General features: G+C 31.0%; 1 protein-coding gene across 3 annotated transcripts in view; it reads left to right on the top strand.

The window, feature by feature from the left end:
- LOC123262093 (myelin regulatory factor-like protein) overlaps positions 1–11368 on the top strand; it is a 43422-nt gene extending 32054 nt beyond the window's left edge. For 2 of the 3 annotated variants that reach the window (XM_044724118.1, XM_044724116.1), the window contains exons 5-7: positions 2395–3184; positions 6519–8724; positions 10770–11368. In XM_044724118.1, the coding sequence (XP_044580053.1) occupies positions 2395–3184; positions 6519–8724; positions 10770–10844 (3071 nt within the window). In that variant the 3' untranslated portion in view covers positions 10845–11368. The remainder of the gene's footprint in view (positions 1–2394; positions 3185–6518; positions 8725–10769) is intronic. The other variant, XM_044724117.1, reaches the window with a different exon arrangement.
- Positions 11369–12323: the final 955 nt, after the last annotated feature.

The following is a 12323-nucleotide window of genomic DNA, read 5'->3' as shown; positions in this document are numbered from 1 at the left end:
TCGCATTTACTGTGATTATTTCTGTGTATTGAAAAAGAAAAAAATTTTCATTAAAGCTTAATGAAAATCTCTTTAATTTAATTTTATTAAATTTGACCATGCAACACCATTCTTTTCAGTTTCTTTTTGGGCTGCTAACAAAACATCTTTTGGCGGGTTTCGTTCTCTGGTATACAAAGCAACGCCCTTTATGCTAGAATATTAATTCAATAGTAAATATTAATTTAAAATTTAATAAAAATTTGATAACTTACTGGTTAGGCCCCAGATTCTCACAAGCCAAGGATACGACATAAGCATTATTATCAAGTGCAATATTCCAAAATGTCCTTTCCAATTTTCCTAAAATTGGTACAGAGAAAATGGCTTTAAAAACTTCATCGTTCTCAGTTAGAGTCACTTTGCATACGGTTTTTATGGAATCGCCAATACTATTTCACAAAATATGAAAGAAATTAAATTTATAAATAGCGTTAACAAATAATTGTATCTTAAAAGACTTAGAAACATTTAAGTTAATTACAGTTTTGAAAAACTGGTAAGAGTAGCTATTGATACACCATTTTCGGGTGGAGTCATATCAATCTTTATATTTTTCTGCTCTTCATCCAGTTCATTTTCGTTACTCGCGTACTTGTACCATACTCCGCTAAGCTGAAAATTTATTGTGAGACAAAAATAATAGTCATGATTGAAATAGTATTAAATTTAAAAAATCAGTATTTACTTTAGTCAAATTCATTTTGTTAACAGTCACATCGGGACAATGTCCGGGCTCTACGACAAGAGCAGTAGATCCAGCAACCAAGCAGAAAATAATAGGCACAAACAACATTTTTCTTTCAATTAGTTTTTCAACTAAATCGTTCGGACACGTTTTGTTTACTGACAAAATCGGGTATTGGAGCACTCTTTATACTCGTCGTTGGCATACAATTTTTTATGATCCATTACGCATGTTGAATTTCCTCAATATACAAATTTATTGTGAGAAGTTTGATAGTTAAAAACTCTGTCGATGAATTACTTCGGGAAACCTATAAGTGTGTGCTCCCAATTCTATAAAACAAATAAAATAACTTGAATTGAAACTTTATGAAAAAACCACATGTACATTACACATGATTTCTTAGGTAAATATAGTATTTTCCGAGACATAAAAATAAAAATAAATAAATAATTAATTAATAAATCAATACATAAAAATAAATAAAATTTTAATAAATATATTTAGCAAATTCAAAAAATAGTGAAATTTTCAATTTTACACAATGTTCAAAAAATTTTTTTCAATTTCATTTTCTTGATTTGACTTAAAATTTGTTTAATAATATCGAGAGATCTGGCAAAAAAATTATTTAAGTCGAAAAAAGGTCAAGTTTGATGGCTTACCAATTTGACCTAAAAGTAGTCCTATTTTTTTTTTATTTAACTGATAATATTCATGGTGGAATTCATACTCATACCATACACATTTGAGTATTAAAAACTTTGTTTCTGCAAAATTGGTCGGTTCAATTTTCATTCATAATTTCATAAAAAAATTTTAATAGTATATTACACACCTAGGGAAGTAAAGTAAGAAATGTCTCAGATCACATGTAATTGTTGGCCGAGGCGAAGCCGAGGTCAACAAACATGTGATCTGAGGCTTTCTTATTTACTTCCCGAGGAGTGTATACTATTTTTTTGTCCGACGAAGGCGGAAAGCGGCAACTTAGTTTAGCGCAGCGGGACGAAAGTTGCCACTTTCCGCCCGGAGGGCAAAAAAAGTAGTCTTTTTCGGTGCTGTGACTAGATAACCGCGATAAAATAACCGAACGACATTATAACCATGTAACAAAACAACCAAGTAATAAAATAACCGAACGATAAAATATTATAATAAAAATATTTTTGCATAAACACACACAAAATCCATGAAAAAAGGGCAGATCAAAATAACAAGCTGCTTACTTGTTGATCTATTTTTGAATTATATATAAAATTGATATCTTATCGTAAATAGATTTTTTTCATAAATTTTAGAATCAAAATCTCTAATATTTTTTGTTATTTAGTTTGCAATTGTATTATTATATGATTGATTGTAATAACCTTTGCGTACATTATTTTTGTACTTATAAATTTAAAAATTATTTCAAGAGATTAATTATAAACTTTTATGATCTGGATACTTTATCGTGTGAATATTTTGTCTGCGGTTTTTTTGTTATGGCGCCGCCTTTTTTTTATAAGCGCCCAAAATTCTGCCTTAAAAATTATTCCGATAAAAAATTTTTTTTCTTGTACCATATTTTATCAAAAATAAAAAGTAATGAATAATTTTAAATGGCTACCCATATATATTTATTAAAGTTATTTAAAAATTAACTGATGAATGAAAATTTCCAGATCAAAAGGCTGCACTGCAGGAAATTCTACTCCACCACCAAGGAAGTGCTCCGGCTTATACCTCAAATTTATTACCAACATCTCCAAGAGCATTAGCAGCATCTGCTGATCCATTATTGCTGGCCCATCCAGTCTTGACCCCTCTCTTAACACCCACGACGCCTGCTTTGACAGCTCAGCAGACACTGGTAGCATCCCACGTGTCTCTTCAACAGCAACCACAACAACCACAGCCGCCGCAACATGATCACAGTCCCAGTGGAATCACCACTCTCTACTCATCACTGCAGTCTGCTCCAAAGAAAAGGAAGCACAGTCAAGATGGACTGATTCACGTGAAGCAAGAACCGGAATTAGGCAACGTTGAACACAGTTGCAGCAGCAGTAGCGCAGTTCTCGACAATGACGAAGTTAACGGGGACAACTCTTACATTGACGCCAGTTATCAATGCATCAGATTCCATCCGTTTCAGCAGACCACGTGGCACGCTCTCTGCGATCATAATCTCAAAGAGCTGCCAACGCCGCATTATCGCGTCGACGCTGATAAAGGGTTCAACTTTAGCAACTCTGACGATGCTTTTGTTTGTCAGAAGAAGAATCATTTTCAAATTACCTGTCATGCTCAATTGCAAGGCGAGGCTGTCTTTGTTCGCACTGCAGAGGGACTCAAAAAAATCAGCAGTTTTCAGCTACACTTCTATGGAGTTAAAGTTGAATCACCAACTCAAACTATTAGGGTTGAACAGAGCCAGAGTGATCGTAGCAAAAAGCCATTTCATCCAGTTGTGTAAGTAGATTTTTATTAATTTATCGTAATAATAGTAAGAAAATTAGAAAAACTCTGCAATCAGCATATGCTATTTCAAACATTGTTGGGTAATAATTGATAAGAATTAAGTTAAACATTGAAAAAAAAAAAAAAATAACAATGAGATCGGTTAAATACTGGAAATGTTTTAAGATAAATTTATCAAGTTTGAAGTATCTTTTATTACAGCCAAAAAATTATTTCGATAAAATTGAACCAGCTCAGACTTTTAGGGAAATCATAAAATTTTTAAACAACCACTATTCACAAGCTAATTGGTTAATTTTACTGATCTTCAACATTGGTCTCGATACTCATTCATATAATAAGTACACAAAATTTCAATAAAATCGTTTAAGAATCATAGGCGCAATTCTACTGATATGGCGTATATAGGGTAAAAGACCTCATTAAGGGCGGGGACTCTATTACTGACACTTTCTTTGATTTTGGTATTTATTCAATCAATAAAATCATTAATTTCAATAATGAATATATTATTTCTAATCTTTAAGACCTTTAGATTAAAAAAATTTTTAATTTTTATTCCAAGTAGAACATTTTTTCATTGAAAGAAAAAGTGCCACTAATAAGGTCTTTTACCTTATACATTGATAAAAAAGTAAACTTGATTTAAAAAAAAAAAAAAATTCCAACTAAGATCAAATTCTGAAGAATTTCTTCATCTTGAATCAAACAGAAAACTTTTTGAATAAAGTAAAATTTACTTCAGCCAAGAACAATTTTTTAGTTCAAGAATGTATTTCTTGCATCAAATTAATTTTTTTATCGGCGTACATAAGGTAAAAGCCCCAATAGATGATCACGTACCAGTATATGATCACTCCGTGTATTTGTATATCTATATTCACAAATATAGGTATACAAATACATGGAGTGATTATATACTGGTACATGATCATCTATTGGGGCTTTTACTTTACCTATATATAAAAACTTTTAAGCCAATATTATTTTACGATGTAAATTAACAAAACAAAACAGATTATAATAAAATTGTTTTAAATTACTATACAGAGTTGTGAAAATTTTAATGAAAAATATTTTCATTAACTCATTAAATTCAATTCTCTAATGAAAAAATTATCCACTAAAAAATTTAATTTAATTGTGAATGGAAATATTTATCATTAAAAATATTTTTTTAATGATTAGTAAAAATCATTTAAATTAAAAAATTAAATTTAATGATTAATGGAAATATATAAAATTAAAAATTTTTTTTAATGATTAATGGAAATTTTCAAAATTAGATATTAAATTTAATCGTTAATCGAACTATTTTTCAACTTTCCGCTATGAAAATCAATGATTTTCAAAAAATCGGGAAGTTAGTAGTTGTACCCTGATTTTCGAAAATCTTTGAAAAAATTTTCGAAAGAATTCAAAAAAAGTATTTTTTTGAAATAATTTATTCGATTAATGTCGGATTGTTATTGTAGTCGTAATTTAATTTATAGCTTTTGATTATCGGCGTCGATTGCTATGAAGAACGTCGAAATCGGTTAATTGGTTCGGTAGACATCGTTGTTGAAAAATATAAAACACTAGCAATCTGCAGTCACTATGTGAACGCCGAGAATTGTCAACTACAAATAAATAAAATTTGCTCAATTACATATCGACTTTTGATAAATTGCACTGTACTTTCTTAAATATTAATATTCTTAAATATATAAGCTCACTCCGACATTACACTCATCAAGAGCTTTCATTTGAGTACCCACATCATTTTTTCATATATTTATATATGTTATATATATGCATAAATGAAAAATATATAAAAATGCATTTGGGTACTCAAATGAAAGCTCTTGATGAGTGTAACATCGGGATGAGCTTATATCTTGAAAAATTTCAATAATTAAGAAATGACGTCGTATTTTGTCTACTTATGATATTTTTTACGATATAAGCTCATCCTGGAGTTACACTCATCGAGACCTTTCATTGGAGTACCCACACCAATTTTTCATATATTTTATAAATTTATATATATTATATATATGTATATATGAAAAATATATACATATATATAATATATATAAATATATATATTATATATATGTATATATGAAAAATATATAAAAATGCATGTGGGTACTCAAATGAAAGGTCTCGATGAGTATAACATCAGGATGAGGTTATATCTTGAAAAATGTCAATAGTTAAGAAGAAACAAGCACATTTCTTTATTATTGACATTTTCAAAAATATAAGTTTATCCTAAAATTATACTCATCGAGACCTTTCATAAGAGTAGCCACATGCATTATTATATATATATATATATATATATATATATATATATATATATATATATCATATATACATCTCATATATATCATATATATATGACATATAAGTACATATATCAAGTAGATATATAGGACATATATCAAAAATGCATGTGTATACTCAAATGAAAGATCTCGATCAGCACAACATCAGTAGAGCTCATATTTTAGAAAATGTGAATAATAAAGAAATAATCGAGCAAGTAAACAAAATTCGAACGTTCTAGGGCTAAAGTCGATTTGCTGTCAAATGTTTTTTTTTTTTAAATAATTTCATTCAAAATTAATATTAACTAATTGGATATAAAAATTTATCTTTTTATATGACACCGTTTCAATAATCAGTACATCATCCAAATTTTTCTTATTCTTAAATAAAATTGTTTCGAGTAAAAAAAAATGGTGATGCGCTCGAGACAGGGAGTCCAAACACACTATTACATTCAATTATGAATGACAATACTTTGATTAAAATTAAATCGAATGATCAATGGGAAAATTCACCATTAAAAAATAACTTTTAATGGGTAATGAAAATATTTATAATTAGAAAATTAAAATTAATGATTAATGAAAATATTTTTCATTAAAGAATTAAATTTAATGGTCAACGAAAATTATTTCCATTTAAAAACTAGATTTAATCCTTAATGAAAATATTTTTCATTAATAAATTAAATTTAATGACCAATGAAAATGCTAATGCATTAAGAAATTTAATGCATTATTTGCAACTCTGATTACTATATAAGATCGGTTACATCAAATAGATTTCCAAAAAAAACTTTATTGTACCACTTCTTTACTATTTTTGTTCTATAACTTTCAATTAATTTTTTAAATTATTCAGATAAAAACTGCTGATTGCTAGTTTTATTAAAAATGTAAAAAAATAAATACCAATTATTAGGATTACAATTGTTAATTTATTTAAAAAACTTATAAAAATAAATTAATAATTTAATCTACCCAGTATTCCCATTACACTAAAATAGAGCGGGTTTCAGGGTCGAGCTGGGAGGTGAGCGTGTAACTAAGGTGACAGTTGGCCGTCTGCACTTCAGCGAGACAACAAGCAACAATATGCGAAAAAAAGGAAAACCGAATCCCGACCAGCGATACTTCCACTTAGTGGTAGGCCTCCACGCGCACACATCAGACCAGTCAAGTTACCAAGTAGTGGCGCACGCCAGCGAGAGGATAATCGTCCGCGCGAGCAATCCCGGACAATTTGAGTCCGAAGGCACAGGAGTCAGCACCGAGAGCGGGTGGCAGCGTGGAGCCGCACCAGACACAGTTTACCACGCTGGACGGGTCGGAATCAACACAGACCGCCCGGACGAGGCCCTGGTAGTCCACGGGAACATGAAAGTAACTGGACATATAGTCCAGCCGAGTGACGCTCGTGCCAAGCAAAATGTCCAGGAAGTCGACACCCGAGAACAATTGCGAAACGTCCAACAATTACGGGTCGTACGGTACAGGTACGCTCCAGAATTCGCTTTGCATTCCGGACTGGGCATAAAGGCCCAAGAGGACACCGGTGTGATAGCTCAAGAAGTCCAGCAAATTTTGCCTGAGGCGGTCCTGCCAGCCGGCGACATCGTTCTGCCAAACGGGCAGCGCATTGATAATTTTCTGGTTGTCAATAAAGAAAGAATATTTATGGAGAATGTCGGGGCCGTTAAAGAACTCTGCAAAGTAACAGACAGTCTCGAGACACGCATTGATCAGCTCGAGAGGATCAATAAACGTCTTGCAAAACTAAAACGCGGTGACAGTCTAAAAAGCTCCGTTAGCACTGTGTCCAGCATTGCTAGCAGTAAATATTCATCATCAGCTAAAACCAAGAATAATAACAATTATCATAATCATAATAATAACAACAACTTTAATAGTAGTAATAATAATAATAATTCACTGAGCCACGGGAAACGTGACAAAGAAGAAGATTTATTGTGTAGCAATAAATTTATCCAAATAATAATAGTTATTCTTATTCTCATAATGGCATTTTGTTTGGTCGCAATGGCGACTCTATACTTCCTGGAATACCAAAAACGCAGCAATCTCGAGTGGTCAGCAGTAGCAGCAGGAGGAATGCTGGCAATTGGAACTGCTCCGACATTACCAACAACACCCTCTTACGATTCAAGATTTAATCCATTGCTTCACAGCACTGTTTCGCCGTTTTACACGCGGCAAGGTTTGTTCACCAAAACTCTAGACGGTCATGTGACGAAGGACAATGTGATGTCGACTAGTGCTCCCAATACCAAACAGCAGTACTATTCGCAAGAAATAACTTCCTGGTATCCGTTCGGTCATTCGGGTCCGCAGGCCAAGTCTGACAAGAACAACGAATTGTCGAACAATTGGCTGAGACATGGCGCGGGTCCGGTTCCTAGCAATGTTGATGAGAACGATCAGAATGCAGATGTGGACCCGCCAGTACTGAACCGCGGTCCGGTTCCATTGGGCAGGCCTGCTGATTGTCCTTTGCACTTTACTGAGCTGGAAAACGCTTGCCAAATTTACTGCTGCACTTCGGATATTCACCAGCTGGAGGAACCCCGCCCGGAACATCCGCCTGAGAAGAAGTCCATGTCAATTCATTTGGAACAGCCGCTGGGTGTTCATGAAGAGAAGCGGAAATTGAATAAGGGAATGCAGAATGGAATCAGCCCTGCGGATTCCAGCACCCAGACCTTGGTGAAAGACACCCATTTTAAGTATATGCCCAAGAGGAGCAGAAGGGAGGCTGGAAGCGGAGTTTGGGGCGAAGTTGCGAGCAATGCAGCTGGCTCGATACCTCCAGAACCGAAACCACAGTTACATATTGTTGCAAAGAGCTTCAATGCGACCTTGGACCAGCGGTACTGCTCAATAACTTCTCCCAGCGCGCCGAATAATTTCAGCTGTAATGTTCCGTTATCAAAACACATGCCTGACACGCATTTGACGCTACATTTTATCGGAATGCCCTGGTACTGGCAAGTCGTACAGCAGTGTCAGGTTACTCCCAGTCTGATGGCTGATGAAACTATCGCTTGTGGATGGGGGTACACTCATCAGAAGCAGCAACAACACCAGTATGTGGAAAACAGTAATCAGCCCAGTGACCAGGCTTTTGTTATTGATGTTGCCTTTTATTTGAGGAAAACCCTGAAATTTCGGGTACCTACGGTACCGCCTCATGAGGTAATTTTTTGCCTTATCTATCTTTTATTTTTATTTATCAAAGTGGCCAGAAGTTGATTTATTATTTTTATATTTAATATGAAGAATTTTGCAGTTTTACAGATTTTTTTTTATTTTATAACCTGTAGGAAATTATGGATAGGATTGATAATAAATTAAGAGAAAAGACAATATTATTATCCACATAGAGTGATTCAAATAGAATCTTTATTTTAAAAGTATCGTATTGAGAGAAGTGTCGTTACTTGACAGAGTTTAGTCGCAGACTTATAATGTTAAAACTATTTTATTGTGAAGTCGAACCCTCTGTATTGTCCTTAGTAAAACGGTTGTTTTGATGTTTTTCTTCTTAACTAAGACGGTAATATTTGGTTGTACTGCACATAGTAAAATAAGAAGTCCTTTATACAACTCAAGTACCTAAGGTCATAAAATCAAGCCTATACAGGCTTTCTTATTTTGTCTGCATTAATACATCTGTATTTTAAATTTGGGCAGCCGAAATGTGCCTTAAATGTGTTTTCCAAATTTAAAAATTAATAAAATAAAATATACTATTTTTCTAAAATAAATATTTCTAAGAACAAAATATCTAAATTATAAAACTAAAGGTTTGTAACTGAGATTTATTTTTGCTCAGAAAATCCAACATAACCCACTAAGCGTAATTTGGAAATTAGAGTAAGGTATTTTTATCGCAGGCTATGATGAAAAATCAAGGGTATATTCTTCTTTTGCACGCCTCATAGCGCGAAGCGCGTGAGGTTGTGCTTTATACTCGACTCGTCAAGGTCAAGCAATTTTATGATCTTTAAATGCCTCTATCACAACCATATTACACTTATACAATGATATAAGTAGATGTGCACCGAAAAAAAACTTAAATTAAACCATCTTTTACTTTCTAAAATTTATTTCATGTTGCTATTTTGAAAAAAAAAACGTTTTGAAAAAAATTTTACGTGGACGTCCGGATGTCACCCCATTTTGAATGTACCAACGATTACTACCGAACTAATTGATATTTCAAGACCGGACTTTTTTTATTAGTTTAAGAATTCGATGAACTGGGTCCGTATTTCATATCAGTAGCCTAGTTTACGTACTTTTTTTTAAATTGAATTTTTATTAAAATTCACTACGATACAACCGTACAAAGCCAAACGAACTTTTTTTGTTTGTCACGTAAAAACTATGGCGTCACTTGATCAAGCTAGATTTTTTTAGACTGCGTGGGCATATGACAAGAAAAAAGGGCGCCGTTATTAAAAAAAAAAAAAAAATAAAAAAATACTCTGTAAGAAATTACTTAATTATAATTTTTTTTTTTAAATCAATTACACAATTAATTTTTTTCTTAAAAAATGAATGAGCGTTATGAGGCGTGCACTTTTGGATTTTCCAAACTTTTTGAGAATTTAACGAACTAAACTTATCGAGTAAATATTTAAAGTAATTTTTAAATTATTCATTTCTTCTAATTTTAGTACTGAAAAGCGGCGCTAGAATATTGATATGTACGCTCTACTTTTTTCAATTATCAGTTTTTGTGATTGTAAACGAAAATAGAAGAGAGATAAGAAAAATAGTTTATAAATATATCAAAGCATATGTTCACTACGCGATTTAATCGAGTGTTAATTATTGTACTTTTTGTCACAGATTTATATATTTATTCTTGATGACAGATTCAATAGGTTTAATTAGATGATTCAATTTTAACTCTATAAATCTTCCATGTTCAATTGAATTGTCTCCTTGAACATATTCAGAGAATTGACTTGTTGTTTTCGAATTATTTATCTTTCGGATCAAAAGCCATGTGGATCAAATATCGGCGGATCGAGTGTTATGTAACTCGATTATAAACAAACTTAAATTTATATTATTAAATTAAAAATACTAAAACTTCAAAAGTTGAATTACTGAATTTAAAAAAAATACAAAGATCTTCATATAAAATTAAAAAAAATGATTCTATTTTTGGCATCGCCTAGCTGTACAATAAATATCTATTATTAATATAAAAATTTTATTGATTTCAGCATGTTTGTAAAAATAATCACGGAGGTGATTATCTTGAATTCACGATGCACTTTTATCGTGACTGCGATGGATGAACCAATACCCACTGAGCTTGCAGTACGTCGAGAATCAACACATATCAATCGTCCATAATTTTGTTCAACGATATTGAATATAAATACAAATATTGCTATTTATCAACGAGATTCTTCTCCAAACAAAAAAAAATTTTTCTTATTTTTTTTTAATCGAACATTGTACATTGAAAATGTGAATGAATAATTCAACGTATATGCCAAGCTGTTAAATACGTTTTTTAAAAAATTCCACTCGATAACAATCGATGGTTTTGGGTGATAAATTATTGAACAAACTGCATTTAGTGATGTTGCATATGTATTTAATATTCATAAGTTATGAAAAAATACAAATATATGCAAGTGCAGTCTTTTGAATCTCACAGAGATTAACTACGTAACTCATTTTGTAATTGTAATTGTATTGTAACAATGGATTAATTTTTTTAGAATACTAAAAATATTATGTATTGATAACGTAACAGTTACACGCAGGATTATTTTATCATTTGGCAAGAAACTGTGAGAATCTCATTAAATTATTGGCAGCTAAATGAAAAATTTATAAACAAGTAAATAGTTTATGCTACGTAGGTATACGTAAATTTTTACTCGATGCTTAAACTTTTAACAAAATGTCAAGATAAATAATAATTATATCATAATCAGTACATATTGTCATCATGTAGAGTTATTAAATTTACTATCTACTTATTAATTATTTGAGATCATTTCAATGATGATAATAATGAAGATGATGTAATTTACTTATTATTATTACAGATATATATACATATATAATTAGAGACATTTGTATATTTTTTCATGACTATACATTTTTTTTTTATTTTTTGTTTTTATTGCACGATATTTTTTCAAGTTGTTACGTTTTACTTTTATGATTTTAATGTACTACTTAAGTTTTATTTTAAATGTGTATTATTTTAATTTTCCATTAAATTTTTTTAATTTAAAATAAAATACAAGAATTTTCTTGTATCAACTTTTTTTTTTAGTTACGAAGAATCTATGTGAATAAACAAAATTTTTACCTTAAATACTATTAGTAGCTGAGATTGATCGTAATTAACTATTTAGTTGTTAAGAAATAAATAATGCGTAATTGTAATGCAATAAGTCATAGATAATAGTAAATTGTACATACATACACTTCACTCTATTACCAAGTATTAGACTTTTAAAAAATAAACTAAAATAATTGATTAATTATTTATCATTACTCGTGAGATAAAACATTAATAAACAAGAGAAAGTACAGTTTAATTTTTGTCTCAACGCTTATCTTGATAATTATAATAAAATAAATAAATAAACTATTAAAGGTGCAATAACGTTGGTATTAAAAATGTAAAACTTGAAATTGTTGATAAGCAAATATATGATATAATTTGTGCCTTAGAATTGTGAACAAATTGCTATTAAAATTAATCATGTATTATGACTTTACAAGATTAAAAAATTCAATTTTTAATAAAA

The sequence above is a fragment of the Cotesia glomerata genome, linkage group LG3 (assembly GCF_020080835.1).
Source record: "Cotesia glomerata isolate CgM1 linkage group LG3, MPM_Cglom_v2.3, whole genome shotgun sequence".
Lineage (NCBI taxonomy): Eukaryota > Metazoa > Arthropoda > Insecta > Hymenoptera > Braconidae > Cotesia > Cotesia glomerata.
This window is presented reverse-complemented; position numbering and strand designations above follow the sequence as displayed.